The sequence below is a fragment of the Lepus europaeus genome, chromosome 23, assembly GCF_033115175.1.
Source record: "Lepus europaeus isolate LE1 chromosome 23, mLepTim1.pri, whole genome shotgun sequence".
NCBI lineage: Eukaryota > Metazoa > Chordata > Mammalia > Lagomorpha > Leporidae > Lepus > Lepus europaeus.
The window spans coordinates 26,987,366-27,003,526 of NC_084849.1; the positions used below are offsets into that span (position 1 = coordinate 26,987,366).

General features: G+C 55.2%; 1 protein-coding gene across 2 annotated transcripts in view; it reads right to left on the reverse strand.

Annotated features, from left to right (window-relative positions):
* Positions 1 to 12,889, reverse strand: part of KLHL22 (kelch like family member 22) — a 39,161-nt gene extending 26,272 nt beyond the window's left edge. Inside the window, exons 1-2 of one of the 2 annotated variants that reach the window (XM_062182148.1) lie at positions 12,848 to 12,889; positions 7,532 to 7,802 (exon numbers count right to left, since the gene is read on the reverse strand). In XM_062182148.1, the coding sequence (XP_062038132.1) occupies positions 7,532 to 7,758 (227 nt within the window). In that variant the 5' untranslated portion in view covers positions 7,759 to 7,802; positions 12,848 to 12,889. Of the gene's footprint in view, positions 1 to 7,531; positions 7,803 to 10,873; positions 11,584 to 12,847 lie in introns of those variants that run through there. The other variant, XM_062182147.1, reaches the window with a different exon arrangement.
* Positions 12,890 to 16,161: the final 3,272 nt, after the last annotated feature.

Here is a 16,161-nt window from a genome sequence, read left to right on the forward strand (position 1 = left end):
GGGCCATCATCTGCTGCCTTCTGGTCGCGTTAGCATGCACAGGTGAAGGACACTGCTGGGGTGAGTAGGCTCGGTATGAAATAACAAGAGGTTACAAGTAACCAAATGGGGGCCCATACTGTGGGGCAAGCAGGTGAAGTCCCCACCTGCAGCAGTAGCCTGGCTGCTCCACTTCTTCTTCTTCTTCTTTTTTTTTTTTTTTTTTAAAGATTTTATTATTTATTTGAGAGGCAGAGTCACAGACAGTGAGAGGGAGAGACAGAGAGAAAAGTCCTCCATCTGCTGGTTCACTCCCCAAACGGCTGCACCTGGATCAATCCGAAGCCAGGAGCCTCTTCCGGGTCTCCCATGAGGGTGAGAAACAGCGTGTGGATGACGATGACTAGGAACATCTGAAAACCAGCTACCATCAGGTGGGGGATGAGGCGGGAGGGCAGGGTAAAAGGGTAAAGAGCTCAGGGGGTATACGCTTTTGCCTACTGCTAGGTTTGTTTGTTTGTTTGTTTGTTTGTTTGTTTTTTGACAGGCAGAGTGGACAGTGAGAGAGAGAGAGACAGAGAAAAAGGTCTTCCTTTTTTGCCGTTGGTTCACCCTCCAATGGCCGCTGTGGCCGGCGCATCGCACTGATCCGAAGCCAGGAGCTTCTCCTGGTCTCCCGTGTGGGTGCAGGGCCCAAGAACTTGGGCCATCCTCCACTGCTTTCCCGGGCCACAGCAGAGAGCTGGCCTGGAAGAGGGGCAACCGGGACAGAATCCGGCACCTCGACCGGGACTAGAACCCAGTGTGCCGGCGTCGCAAGGCGGAGGATTAGCCTGTTAAGCCATGGCGCCGGCTTGCTAGGTTCTTTAACTGCTGAGATGAATGCTGAACGGGACCGCGTACTCACTTTCCTGTGTCTGCAGACACGCCCAATAGCCATGTATGCAGAGGTAGAGCAGGTCATCTTCGACCTGATCAGCGCCAGGCACTGTAAGAGAGGTTCCCTAAAGTGGAACAACGCCCACCAGGTACGGGGGTCTCAACCCCCTCCCCCTAACCCCACCCCCCCACTCCCATCCTGCTGGGCTTGTTCTAGCTTCTTGTCTCCATGAGAGAAAAGAATTCAAGGAGGAGACAAAGGTGTACAGGGAAGCATGATCTATTCCAAGAGACAGCACACACTCAGATGTGAACACAGGCAATCTCTATTCACTGAGGGAGGAAGGGCCTCCAAAGTTGGGGGGAGGGGGGCCTTCCTTCTATAGGATAAGGGGTGGTGCCAGAGTAGGGCCTAATTGAATATTTAAGAAGGGGGAAGTTTGGGTGGAGGTTGAATACCACTCACTTCCATGTCTCATTTTTCTGGATTCTCAGAAGTGTCATGGCGTCTGGTATGGTAGGGCTACGGTGCATGACGGGGTGTGGGAGTGCCAGGCCTGCAGTCATGCTGGGCGTTTCCAGCCAGAATACAAGGAAGGCGGTGGGGTCTGGGATATGGTGCACACGCAGGCATCCTCAGCTGTTCCTCATTCATCAGCTACCTACCTGTCCACATCAGTCCAAAGCTAAGGAAGGACTGAGATGGCCCAGGGAGGTGGCACAGAGGACAGAGCCCATGAGTCCTTGGGGTCTGGGCGGAGAAGAGGAACGAGCTTAGAAGTGAACCAGGTGAAGCAGGCGGGGTGTGGCTCACAGGAGGGAGACGCAGGTGACAGCTATCAACAGCAGTCCAAAACAAGACCCAAGATGCAGCGTGACACCCACTGCCTGAGCCATGCCTGCTCTGGGTGCACCCAGAAGTTAAGGAGGCCTCCGGTTGAAGGGGGTGTCCCCATGTCCCCCCAGGTGAAGGCAATGGGCCATATGACTCTCTGCCCTCCAGGGGCCAGCAGCATTTAGCAGGGATGAGGCTGATATCCCCCCCGGGGTTGGTGAAAGACAAGGGACATTTAGGGAAGGCTCCCCAAAAGAGGTAGTTGGGATGGGCCTTGAAGGAAAAACAACATTCCGCACAGCAGGGAAAGCAAGAAGTGCACCAGGGCTTGGAGAAAAACAGCAAGGGTTCAGAGGCAAGAGACGCTGCGAGCACCTGGCTGTGGCTGAAGAGAGCGCCAGGCAAACCGGGGGAGGAGAGGCTGGAAAAGAAGGGGCTCCCAGAGGGCCTGGTACCCTCAAGCCCTCGTTCTCACAAGGCTTCCCTGCCAGCAGTAGGGAGCATCAAACAGGAAGTAAAACCCTGCATCCCACAAGTGTAACCAGCCCCATTCCCAGTAGCATTAAAGATTTATTTATTTGGAAGACAGAGAGAGAGAGAGAGAGAGAGATCTTCCATCTATGGGTTCAACCCTTACATGGCCTCAACAGCCAGGTCTGGGCCAGACTGAAGCCAGGAACCAGGAACTCCATCCGGGTCTCCCACGTGGGTGCAGGGGCCCAAGCACTTGGGCCATCCTCTGCTGCCTCCCCAGGTGCGTTAGCAGGAAGTAGATTGGCCCTCCAATGTGGGATGCCAGATGGGCCCTTCACCCATTCACCCCAACCGCAGCATCTCAATCCCAGACTCTGTTTTGAGAGCTTTTGCAAACCTCACAGGCAGGACTCCCAGACTGCAGGCTTTAGAATTCCTTTATCAAGGCTGGCGCCGTGGCTCAACAGGCTAATCCTCCGCCTAGCGGCGCCGGCACACTGGGTTCTAATCCCGGTCAGGGCGCTGGATTCTGTCCTGGTTGCCCCTCTTCCAGGCCAGCTCTCTGCTGTGGCCCGGGAGTGCAGTGGAGGATGGCCCAAGTGCTTGGGCCCTGCACCCCATGGGAGACCAGGAGAAGCACCTGGCTCCTGCCTTCGGAACAGCGCGGTGCGCTGGCCGCAGCGCGCCAGCCGCGGCGGCCATTGGAGGGTGAACCAACGGCAAAGGAAGACCTTTCTCTCTCTCTCTCTCCTGTCCACTCTGCCTGTCAAAAAGTAAAAAAAAAAAAAAAAAAAAAAAGAATTCCTTTATCACCCCTAGAGCTGACGTCCTGGTGTTAGACCTTCACCGAGATGTTTTTTCCGGAACTCACAGGCCTTGATCAAAGAAACTAACAACCCATCTGCCCCACAGGCCTGAGACAGCTGGAGCACACTGTCACTGACCGTTGAAAGGAAGGCCACACACACTAAGAACCAGCCAGAGGCCCGCAAGCCTCTGCCTTTACTCCCTCGGGGGCATTTGGGGAATTGAGCATTTGGCTGCCTGCCTCCTTGCTCTGAGTTTGTAATAAACATCTGCTTTCTCCACCACCCTGGGTCAGTGCTTGGCTTGCTGCGTGTCAGGGGAGTGGACTCCGTTTGGGGGTTCTACAGCAGCGCCTCTAACCAGTTTCGGGGGTGTTCAGTAGCAGAAGCAGCTCCTGTTCTTTGTAAAACAGTAACTCAAACAACACAGTCAAGGGTAGAGCGGGGAGCCTCGGTTCCCTTCCCCGCTCCTGTCATCTCCAGATTCGGCGTGCGTCCCAGTGGGAGCATCTTCCACAGGGTCCCTGTCAGCAGGCACCACCAGCCTTGCCTGTAAGCCCCTGCACCCAACACCGCAGCATGGAAGGGCCACTCTCGGCCCCCTGCCTCATGCCCCAGGCACCAGAGTGTGGTCCCACAGGCCAGTCACCTGGGCAGACAGATATGGGATAGCCAGCCACAGGGCCCTGGACTGGGAGCCAAGCCACCCCCCACGCCCTGGCAAATGCCCTTCTCTCCGCCCTTGGCCGCCAGCAGACATTACAAACATTTCACAGCTTCACCAGTCTTACTGGGGAAGAAAATGGTTCTTTATCATGTTACCCTGAATCAGATCACTAAAATGAGTAATAAACGTGCTAAAGCTTAGGAACGCTCTATTTATTACACACACACACACACACACAGAGTCTGGGCTCTCCCAACAGCGATGTCACTCTTTCTCCCTGCTTTCCAACAAAGGTGGAGGGAGGAGAGGGAGTGTCAGCCACACCCTGTGACCACGTCAGACAGTGGGGCACCTCCCATGAGAGGCCCACCTTGAGGGGGTGTGGCAAGGGCTAGGAATCACTCCTGAAGGTTGTGGAAAGTCACAGGAGGCTTCGGACCAATTAGAGAAAGGCAGCATCCACGCCAGCCTTTTGGGAAGCTAGGTGAGATCTAGAGTCAGGACGGGCTACGTGAGCAGCGAGGCCTGGGCCCCAGGGGCTGTGAGGGGAAGCCCAGGAGATCTCACATGCCCTGTGGCCCCAGCCAGCCTCTCCTGCACAAGTGCTCACTCTGTCGGTCCCTCTGCCGAGTGAGCCCCAGTGTATGGCCCCACATCCCCCACATCAGCTCAGTACCTCCACCCTGCCCACTGCCCAGGATGTTATTTTAGAGCTTATTAAAGGCCTCAGCTGGCAGGCATTTAGCCTAGCAATTAAGATGCCCGTGTCCCACTTCTCAGTGCCTGGGTTTGATTCCTGGCTCTGGCTCAACGCCAGCTTCCTGCTAAGAGAGACACTGGGAGGTGGCAGTGATGGCTCCAGTCACTGGCTTCCTGTCACCCACCTAAGGAGATGTGGATTGCATTCGTGGCTCCTGACTTTGGCCCTAGCTGTTGCAAGAATTTGGGGCATGAACCAGCAGATGGGGAATCTCTCTTCTCTTTTGCTCACTCTCCTTCTCAAATAAATTTAAAAATAAAATTCAGTGGTGGGGAAAGGCCTCAGCTGACCACCACCCCCCAGCCCAGTAAACTAAAGGGACACTGCTGCCCACGGATATGTCCACATCAAGCCACTACTGGGTCACATTCCCCATAAACTCTTTTCTTTTCTTTTTTTATTATTTGACAGGCAGAGTGGACAATGAGAGAGACAGAGAGAAAGGTCTTCCTTTGCTGTTGGTTCACCCTCCAATGGCCGCCACGGCCGGCGCGCTGTGGCCAACGCACTGTGCTGATCCAAAGGCAGGAGCCAGGTGCTTCTCCTGGTCTCCCATGGGGTGCAGGGCCCAAGCACTTGAGCCATCCTCCACTGCACTCCCGGGCCATAGCAGAGAGCTGGCCTGGAAGAGGGGCAACCGGGACAGAATCCAGCACCCCGACTGGGACTAGAACCCAGTGTGCTGGCACCACTAGGCGGAGGATTAGCCTGTTGAGCCACAGAGCCGGCCCCATAAACTCTTTTTAAGAGGCATCTAAACAATAAGGAAAAGTTTTGCTGGACAGTTCCTAAAATCTTTTTTAATATACTGTAATATTTTTATTTATTTATCTGAGAGGTAGAGTACAGACAATGAGAGGATAAAACACAGAGAAAGGTCCTCCATCCGCTGGTTCACCCCCCAAATGGCCGCAACAGCTAGGGCTGGGCTTATTGGAAACCAGGAGCAAGGAGCTTTTCCAGAGTGTCTCCCAGGCAGGTGCAGGGGCCCAAGGACTTACTTGGGCCATCTTCCACTGCTTTCCCGGGCCACTGCAGAGAGCTAGATCGGAAGAGGAGGAGCCAGGAGACAAACCGGTGACCAAATGGGATGCCGGTGCTGCACGGAGAGGCTTAGCCTAATATGCTACAGCACCGGCCCCAGTTTCTAAAATCTTTCACAAAAAGAAAAGACTCACAATCAAGCCCGGAAGACAAAACAAACAGAAATGGAGAAATGGAACTAGAATATCACAGCTAAGGATCTGAGGCCCAGGCTTGCTCGCTCGCCACGAGTCCCATCCCATGGTGTGAAACGAGGGGAGTGGCACCACCTCCATGGGGTACAGAGCAGTGCAGACCACGCAGGAAATGATATCCTGATTTGTCTCCGTGAAGTGAAAAAGTATTGACTTAAGCCACAGGTACTGTCTGAGTATCTGTGACTGCCACTTATGATGGTTAATTTTAGGCGTCAGTTTGACTGGATTGCGGAACTGGGTTAAGGAACCAGGCGTGGCCATGAGACTGTCTCCAGGGAAGACCAACCAGTCAGCTGGGAGCCCAGACGGAACACAAAGGCGAGAAAAGGATTCCCTCTCTCTCCTGAAGCTGGGACACTCTTCTGTTCTCTGGATATCAGAACTCCATGCTCTCTGGCCCTTGGACATCAGCTGCCTCCCAGCTCTCAGGCCTTAGCTCTCACACTCAGCGTGCCACCACCTGCTTCCCTGGTTCCAGGGGCCTTTAGGTTGCAGCACCGGCATTCTGGGGTCTCTAGCCTGCATGTGGTTTGTTGTGTGACCTCCAAAGTCATATGAGCTAATTCTAACACATCTCTTCCTTCCTTCCTATCTATCTACCTTCTATTGGTTCTGTCTGTCCGGAGAGCCCATCCTCACAACATGTTAGGCACAAGGACCTGACACAGATTCCAGCCCCAGGATGATGTTATGCAGGCATCATCTTTAAAATCTTAAAAAAAAAAAAAAAAAAAAAACAACTAAAAATTAGAACTACAACCAAGCCAGGAAGACAAAATGAACAGAAATGGAGAAATGGAACTACAATATCACAGCTGAGGATCTGTGGCCGCGAGAAACCCCACAGTGGCCACAGAGTTGCCAAGAGGAAAGAGACCTGTGACCTGGAAGGTGGATAGGGAAGAGGTGGGTCCAAACATGACACACCCATGCATCCACGGGAATAATCACCCAGCCTCGGCTTCAGCACACCACAATACCAGAGGCGTGGCCGGGACTGGCCTTAGAGCTGTGGCAGGGTGGGCCTGGTGCTGAGAGACCTTGGGGGTAAAGTGTCGTGGTCCTTAAAGGAGGGGGGGGCAGCGCTGTGGCATAGCAGGTAAAGCCACCGCCTGCGGTGCAGGCATCCCATATGGGCGCTGGTTCTTGTCCCAGCTACTCCACTTCCAATCCAGCTCTCTGCTATCAACTGGTAAAGCAGTGGAAGATGGCTCAGGTCCCCGGGCCCCTGCACCCACATGGGAGACCAGGAAGAAGCTCCTGGCTCCTGCCTTTAGATCGGCACAGCTCTGGCCGTTGTGGCCAATTGGGGAGTGAACCAGCAGATGCAAGACCTCTCTCTCTCTCTGTCTCTCCTTCTTTCTCTTGTAACTCTGACTTTCAAATGAATAAATAAATGTTTAAGAAAAAAAAAGTGCGGGAGCACTAAGAGAGCACAATGCAGAAACACGTTAACAACTGGGACTCAGGTGCTCATCACGCTATGCTGCAGACTTCCATAGATTGCACATTTTTCCGAACAACAATACTGAGGCGGTGGGGATGAATGCCAGGGTAAAGTAGGAAGAAAATCAGTTTGACACCAACATACTGTACTTGGAGCAGAAACTTCGTTTTATTACAAAAAAGAAAAGAAAAGCAGTATTAGAAGTAAAGCTAAGCACGATTATCTTTTTAAAAATAAATAAATAAATAAAAAGAGCATACCCAAGAGACTGCGTGGCTCACAGCAAAACTCTAAGGACCCTTTCTCTCCATCTCAGGCTTGTTGACTGAGTGGCCAGGGAAGGTGCGAGAAGTTCCAAGGCAAGCGGGAGCCCCGGGCTGCCGTCACGGAGCCAGGGTCACCGGGGTTAGTCTCCTGAGACAGACCAAAGCAGCTCGGCTTACCTGAAGTAGTCACAGGATGCAGCCAGCAGGATGCGATGGGCCTCGATGTGCCTCCCCTCCACCACCAGGACCACATCAAAGAGGATCCCGCTGTCGCGGAGGGCCAGCAGCCCCCGGAGCAGGGCCTGGGAGTGCTGCGTGCTGCGGTAGGTGTTGTTGACGCAGTGCGGGTGCGAGGGCTGCGATGGCAGCTTGCACAGCTGGGTGAACTCCTGCTCCTCCGCCATCCTGACGGCCTCCAGAGCCCACACCACCGCGGCCGGCCCGTCAGCTGGGAGGACAGAGGGCACACAGAGTGAGATGGCGGCCAGCACCTCCTCCACCCCTTGAGCTCTCCCTGTGATCTCAAACTTCCTGGGCTCCCAGTGCCTGCCTTCCCACCTCTGGTTTAAACTTGCACTTCTTCACAATGATTGCGTCCTTTTCTCTCCAAGACTCTTTATCTCATCTCCTTCCGAGTGGCCTGGAGACACGGGACTGCTTCGGACTCCGGCCTAGCCCTGCCCTGCCCTGCCCTGCCCTGCACAGGGCTCACAACAGGAGCCAGCTGAGCCTCAGGTTCCTCAGCTATAAAGAAGTGAGCTGAAAGGACCCACCCCACTGGGGGTTCTAAAATTAGCTAAGATAGCGGCAGGCGTTTGGAGCAGGGGTTAAGACACCACTCGGGATGCCCGCATCCCATATCGGCATGCCTGCCTTTGAGATCCACTTCCGCTGCTGATTCTAGCTCTCTGTCCTTGTACCCCCAGGGAGGCAGCAGGTTATGGGCTCTAGTTCTTGGGTACCTGCCACTCATGTGTGGGGGCCTGGATGGGGTTCTGGGTTCCCAACTCTGGCCTGGCCCCACCCTGGTTGCTGTGGGCATTTGGGGAAGTGAACCAATGGATGGGAGAGCTCTCTCTGTATTTCAAATAATTTTAAAAAATCAAATCAAAATAGTTTAAAATTCCTAAGGCAATGACCATAAAGCACCAGAATATACCAGGTTCTCAAGAGTTCTTCCTCCCTTTGAGAAAGAACAAAACTGGGTCCCCCGACAGGAATGGACACATACAGCAAGGCCTGAGTGCTGGTCAGGAGACATGGACCCAGGGAAAGGTTCCAACCATGGAACCCTGGCCTGGGAGGCAGGGGCCAGAGGAAGGGTGGTTCTTCAAAGACTCTGATAGTATGCACGCGAGATCATGTGCATTGTGACTTTAATTCAAGGTTACCTTCTATGGAGTCTGCATGCTAAAAACAACAACAACAATAATAAATGCAAACTGGTTTGATGATAGCCTCGGAAACCCAGCGAGTGAAACAACCCTACTGCAAACACAGACTTTAAAACAAGCAAAAGCAACTGCCAACAGCCAGCTGCCCCAGCTCAGGGTGTGGCCGAGCCACACATGCTCTAAGCCACAGCACCGCCAGCCAGCCACAGGGCCATGAGTATCTGCTGCCGCCTTCTCCCTCCGCCCCCTCCACTTTCCGTACTTGTTTGCTCTGGGCTCTCTACTGCTTCCCAGCAAACACATCCAATCCTCCTCAGTCGGCCTCCTCGACTGGAGATTTCTGCCCACCCACCCTGCACTGGCGCGTCTTCCCCGCCAAGGCACCCCGAGATGGTCCGAGCTGAGGTCTAGCACCCACTGACCACCTCTGCTTGCGGTCCTCTCTTGCCTGCAAACTCGGCCTATGCCAATCTCTGAGCCCTTCCTTTTACCCAGCACACCCTGCTTCTGCCCAGAAGCCTGCATTTCCAGGGTGCACCTCCAGCTGAGGGCCTAGTCCAGGCCCGAGCCCTCCCAACCAGGCCAGTTTTGTCACTGGGGTAACTACCACATCCATATGGGAAACCTCAAGGTCTCAGTCAGCTAACAGACCCTCCAGTTCTGAGTCCTTTTCTGTCTCAGCCACCCCTTAACACATTTCCCAAGACCCCTTAACACATTTCCTGACCTCTTTTCTCATCCTCCTGGGGGTGGAGGGCGGGGTGCCCTGGCTCTACTGCCTCCTGCTTGGGTGGGGCCCCTTGTGACCTGAGCCTTTCTTCCCCTGCCTGTGTCTAGTTTTCAGACCAAAAGGGACACCCATCGTCCTCTAAACACCTTCCGCCTGCCTCCTAGGCCTGGCACTGGTCAAGGTCCAGCCCGATCATTTCTCACCAGCACCATATGGAGAGCAAAACAAACATGGAGTCTGTCTTACCTGCCCACCCCCAGGAGACTCAGGCTCTGGGAGTGCTGAGACTATCTCCTACTGCATCTCAAAGGCCCCACAGCTGCTGGCGTCACCATTTGCTAACTAACCATAGCCTCTGGGCACTTGGTTCCTATCTCTAAGCCTCAACTTCCTCATCACCATCACCAGGACCACACCGGGATGTTCCCAGCCCTGTGAGCACAGCTGTGAGGGGATGGATGGCTGCTGCTCCCTCAATGCCTACTGCCAGCTTCAGTACAGGACATCCAAGGACTCCTTCCCTGGGCAGGCAAAGCATTTGTCAAGTACAACTTAAGGACTTCAGCTATGCAGGGGTGGGGAAATCTTTTTTTTTTTTTTTTTTTTTTTTTCTGCTGAGGGCCATTGGGATATTTATAACATCATTTGTGGGCCATACAAAATTATCAACTTAAAAATTATCTTGCTAGAGAGTTATTGACTTTTGAGTCCCGCCTGTGGCTGCCTTGGCAGAGCCAAACCAAATGGTTTTGCTGGCGGAATGTGGCCCGGGCTGGCTGGAAGTTCCCACCCCTGGGGTAGGTGCTGAGGGGCTGTGAAGAAAAGCGAGCCGATTCCCTGCCATCATGGACTGACCACAGTGGCACAGAGTGCCAAAACATTGAAGACCCCCACAGAAAACACTCATCCACAGGGGAATAGGCATATTGGGATCCATGACGTCACAGAACACAACAGTTAAAATGAGCAGCTGAGAACTGAAGCTTTAGTCATGGAGTGGAAGAATCTCAAAGCTACGCAGAGAGAAAGCAGAAAATGCCAGGACAGGTACAAGACAACTTTGTTGACATGAAGTCCGAAAAAACAGCAAAACAATAATATTCAAGATCACTTGCAAGGAGGGCATTATGGTATAAAACAGTACAAACACATTTATAGGAACAATAAATGTCAAATGCAGGGTCATGACTATCTCCAGAAAGAAAAAAAAAAAAAAGGAATGTTTTATTTCTTCAGAGAAAAAAAAGTACATAAAACACTGGTAAGGCTCTGTTACTCCTTATATTTGCCTGTCAATGTGATGTGTTTAGTAAAGGAATCATCAAACATTTTTAAGTCATAACACATTCATGATTCAAATTCAAGAGGCAGCAAGATGTCCGCGGTAAAACTTACAACTGTCCAGTCTCTGCCCCAGCCAGATCCTCTCCCAGAGGAAGCTTCTAGAAGGCATCTATAAAGTCTCAGGCAACTGTGTAAATCCCAACATTCCTCCCCTGCTCCCTTTTTCTCCTCCAGATTTATTCATTTGTTAGAAAGGCAGAGTGATAAGGGAGAGGGAGAGACAGAGATCTTGCATCCATTGGCTCATTCCCCAAATGCAAGCTGAGCCAAGGACAAAGCCTGGCGCCAAGAACTCCATCTGGGTCTCCCGTGTGAGTGGGAGCACTCCCAGGTGCGCTAGCAGGCAGCTGGCTGGGAAGCACAGGACAGACAGGACTCAAACCAGGCACAGTTTAGCCAATGCCAGTTTAACCTGCTGAGCCACAGTGTCAGCCCCCTGCCCTGGTACTCACTAGCTTTTTCATGGAACTTCATATCCCTCCCACCATCCACTGTATGGATAAAGACGTTTTATTTAACCAGTCCTAGAGAGACATCTGGGTTTCCTCCAATTGTTTGCGACTGCAAGCAGTCGTACGTCAAAAGCCCTTTAGCTGTGCCGTCCCACGAAAAGTTTCTAGATAAAAGAAAGCCCCGCCCCACCCCCAGCAGCAAAGCAGGCGAACCGGAGGGAGGCCAATGTCTACCTCCCCCACTGTGTGTCTTTTTAATCTGTGCCGATTTGGATGAGAAACAAGCATTTCGGAGTGTAACTGCACTTCTGTAAGGGACACTACTTCCTACCAGGAGAGGATGAAGGGAACAAGGCATATCCTTTCCCACGCCTGCTTTTCGAAGATAAAGTAGAACGTTCTTAGCAACGCGTTCTTTGGACCGACGGAGTTACTCCATCCTGAAGCCCTTTCCCCGATGAAGTGCCCCGCCCCCTCGGGGCCCTTAGCGGCCCCGACTCCAACCGACGACGTAAGCAAGGTCTCCCCACTCCGTGCAGTTCCAAGCTTGGGGGGAGGGGGCCGAAAGAAAGCTTTACGTTTCCTCCAAGCAGGGACAAACGGAATGTTAGGAACTCAGGCATTGCAGAGAGAGCCCTTCACCCCAACAGTACCGTCCGTTAACGAAGGCGCCCCCACAAAGAGCAGTGGCTGCACCCCAATGCTTGGCGACACGAGGCAAGATGTGCAACGCAGGCAAAGGAGACGAGGAAGTGGGTCCTAATTTCCGGGGAGGGGGTGGGGAGGTGGGGCAAAGGCTCCAAAGTGGCGCTGACTCGGACGCGCTCCGAAAAAGCGGACTTGGAGCGTGCGTCTCTGCGCGCCCAAGCCAGGGCCCCGCACGGAGAAGCCCGGGCCAGAAGCTGGTAGCGCCCCCCCCCCCCACGCCCACTCGGGTCGGGTCGGATCGGATCGGATCAGCCCGCCCAGGTTCGAAAATAGACCTTGGCGGCTGAGGCTTCCGGGCCGGGCGATTTCTGCACTTTGACAGCGCGATCTCCGGCTTCTTTGAAGAAGCCGCACGACCCGGCCAGGCTGGGCTGCCACGGTGGCGACCCCCGGCCCTGCGACCCTTGCCTCCCCCGCCCCTCCCGGGAAGCTCTCAGGCCGAGGGCCGAGGTCACGCCTGGTGGCCGCGGCGGCCTGGCCACGACACACCCGCCTGTTGCAGGACCCGCCGGCGCCAGCGCCGAGGGTCGCCGCCGCCAAGGCCGCGCGCTAGCATCGCCTTGCGGGTGACAGGCGCCGACCCGGGGCCGAAGAGGCCGCTGGGCCCCGCATCCGCGCCGAGACCACCCCGCCGCCCCGAACCCCAGCCTCGGGGGTCCCTTTCGGGCCGCTCCCCGCGCCGCCACGTCAGGCCCCCCGGCTCACCTCAGGCCGCCGCCCCCGCGCCTCTGCGGCCCCGCGCCCGCCCCCCTGCACGCTCGCGCGCCTCGCTCAGCCCGCGCCCCGCGCCCCGCGCGCCCGCCGCCGCTCGCGCTCCCCTCAGCCCGGCCCGCTCGGCCCGCCCGGCCCACGCCTCACAGCTGACCTGGAGCCGCCGCAAGCTGAGGCCGCACTCGCGGGAGGCGGGGCGGGGCGGGGCCTCGGCCGTCACGTGGTGCGCCGCGCAGGCGCAGGGCGCGCCGGCGGGGCCGGAGAGCGGGGAGCGCGGCGCCCCAGGCGGGGGCGGGCGGGAGGGTGCAGGGGCGCTGCGGCTCGGGCGGGGGCGGCTCGGGTGGCGGGCGCTGCGGCTCGGGCGGGGGCGGCTCGGGTGCCGGGCGCTGCCCGCGGAGGGCGGCGACGGCCGGGGTGGCCGTGTGCGTCGCCGCACCTGGCACCTGCGCGGCGGGACGACTGAATGAATGAATGAGTGAAGCAGTGAACAGACGTCTCAGGGCGAGGCTTCGAACTGCCTCCATTCGGCCCCCCACCCGCCTCGTCTCCGTGACGCCCCCTCCTCGCCCCTGCCTCCCCTGAGGCCCGGCGCCCCCCGAAGTCGCCGACGTCGGAGATAGCTTCTGCACGCCTCCCTGGCCAACAGGGGTTCGTTTGCCCGCTTTCTGGAGTCCATCCAACTCCCAGTCCTGAAGCCTGGTTCCAGCCGTCCGTGAGGAGGCGCCTGGCAATCTGGTGTCTTAGCGCCTCCCGGAGCCTCCAGGAAGGCTTCCTGGAGGAGGTGACAGATGGCTCCCTGTCCCACCTCCCCCCACTCAGCGGAAGAGGACTTAAGGGAAGCATTTACAGGAAGGACACGCGTTCAGCAAAGGCATGGATTTGTGATCCAGCAGAGTGTCCGAGAGGTCATCAGGATTTTTTTTTTTTTTAAGATTTATTTTATTGGGGCCAGCGCTGTGGCGCACTAGGTTAATCCTCGGCCTGCGGTGCCGCCAGCATCCCATGTAGGCGCCTGCTCCTCTTCCCATCCAGCTCTCTGCTATGGCCTGGGAAACCAGTGGAGGATGGCCCAGGTCCTTGGGCCCCTGCACCCACATGAGAGACTCAGAAGAAGCTCCTGGCTCCTGGGTTAGGATCGGCGCAGCTCCGGCCTTTGCGGCCATCTGGGGAGTGAACCAGCGGACAGAAGACCTCTCTCTCTGTCTCTCACTCTCACTAACTCTGCCTGTCAAAAAAAAATGTATATCTATTTTATTTATTTGAAGGGCAGAGTTATAGAGAGAGAAGGGGAGACAGAGAGAGACAGACAGAGAGAGCTCCTCCATCCACTGGTTCTCTCCTCGAATAGCTGTAATAGCCGGGGCTGTGCCAGGCCCAAGCTAGGAGACAGAAGCTTCTTCCAGGTCTCCCCCGTGGGTGCAGGGGCTCAAGGACTCCCACTGTTTTCCCAGGCTCATTTGCAGGGAGCTGGTTAATCCTCCACCTGCGGCGCTGGCATCCCATATGGATGCCAGGTTCTAGTCCCGGTTGCTCCTCTTCCAGTCCAGTTCTCTGCTGTGGCCCGGGAAGGCAGTGGAGGATGGCCCAGGTGCTTGGGCCCCTCATGAGAGACCAGGAAGAAGCACCTGGCTCCTGGCTTCAGATGGCATAGCTCCAACTGTAGTGGCCATTTTGGGGGTGAACCAATGGAAGGAAGACCTTTCTCTCTGACTCTCTCACTAAATCTGACAAATAAAAAAAAAAATCGCTTTTGAGGCAGGTGTTTGGCCTAGCAGTTAAGGTGCCCAAGTCCTGTATTAAGAGTTGTCTAGGTGCCAGCGCTGTGACTCATCCAGTTAAAGGATGGCCTACAGCACCAGCATCCCATATGGGTGCTGGTTCGAGTCCCGGCTGCTGCACTTCTGATCCAGCTCTCTGCTAATGGCCTGGGAAAGCAGCAGAGGATGGCACAAGTGCTTGGGCCCCTGTACCCACGTGGGAGACCTGTTGCAGCCATTCGGGGAGTGAACCAGTAGACGGATGATCTCTATCTGTAACTCTGTCTTTCAAATAAATAAATCTTAAAAAAAAAAATTCATCCTGAGAAGTACATTACTGCTGTAACAAGTACAGAAAGCTGTGGACAGGAAGGCTTTTTTTTTGTTTTGTTTTTTTGTAAAGATTTATTTATTTGAAAGTCAGATGGCCAGCGCCGCTGCTCACTAGGCTAATCCTCCACCTTGCGGCGCCGGCACACCGGGTTCTAGTCCCAGTCGGGGCACCGATCCTGTCCCGGTTGCCCCTCTTCCATCCAGCTCTCTGCTGTGGCCCGGGAGTGCAGTGGAGGATGGCCCAAGTGCTTGGGCCCTGTACCCCATGGGAGACCAGGAGAAGCACCTGGCTCCTGCCATTGGATCAGTGCAGTGCGCCGGCTGCAGTGCGCCGACCACGGCGGCCATTGGAGGGTGAACCAACGGCAAAAGGAAGACCTTTCTCTCTGTCTCTCTTCACTGTCCACTCTGCCTGTCAAAAAAAAAAGAAAAAGAAAAAGAAAGAAAGTCAGAGCTACACAGGGAAGGGAGAGGGAGAGAGAGAGAGAGAGAGAGAGAGTGAGAGAGAGAGAGGTCATACATCTGCTGGTTCACTCCCTGATTGGCTGCAATGGCCAGAGCTGTGCCAATCCAAAGCCAAGAGCCAGGAGCTTCTTCTGGGTCTCCCATGTAGGTGCAGGGCCCAAGGACTTGGGCCATCTTCTACTGCTTTCCCAGGCCCTAGCAGAGAGCTGGATCAGAAGTGGAGCAGCCGGGTCTCAAACAGGCAGGGCAGGCATTTAACCCAGCAATTAAAAATTTTTTTATTTAATTTTTTTTTGACAGGCAGAGTGGACAGTGAGAGAGAGACAGAGAGAAAGGTCTTCCTTTTTCCATTGCTTCACCCCCCAATGGCTGCTGCGGCCGGCGCACCGCGCTGATCCAATGGCCGGAGCCAGGTGCTTCTCCTGGTCTCCCATGGGGTGCAGGGCCCAAGCACTTGGGCCATCCTCCACAGCAGTCCTGGGCCACAGCAGAGAGCTGGACTGGAAGAGGAGCAACCGGGACAGAATCTGGCGCCCCGACTGGGACTAGAACCTGGGGTGCCGGCGCCGCAGGCAGAGGATTAGCCTATTGAGCCACAGCGCCAGCCTAACCCAGCAATTAAGACACCCATGCCCGGGGTTCAAGTCCTGACCCCAGCTCTGGCTCCTAACTCCAGCTTCCTGCAAATGCAGACTCGGGGTCAATAGCGAGGTCCTAAGTAATTGGGTTTCTGCCACCCATGTAGGAGTCTTGGATTGTGTTCCTGGCACCTGGCTGCAGCCCCCAACCCAGTCCTAGCTATTGCAGGCACTTGGGTAGTGAACCAGAGGATCAGAAAGCTCGCTCTCGCTCTCTCTCTATCTCTGCCTCCCAAATAAAAAATAGTTAGAAATGTGGAAGTGGCTCTGGAAGT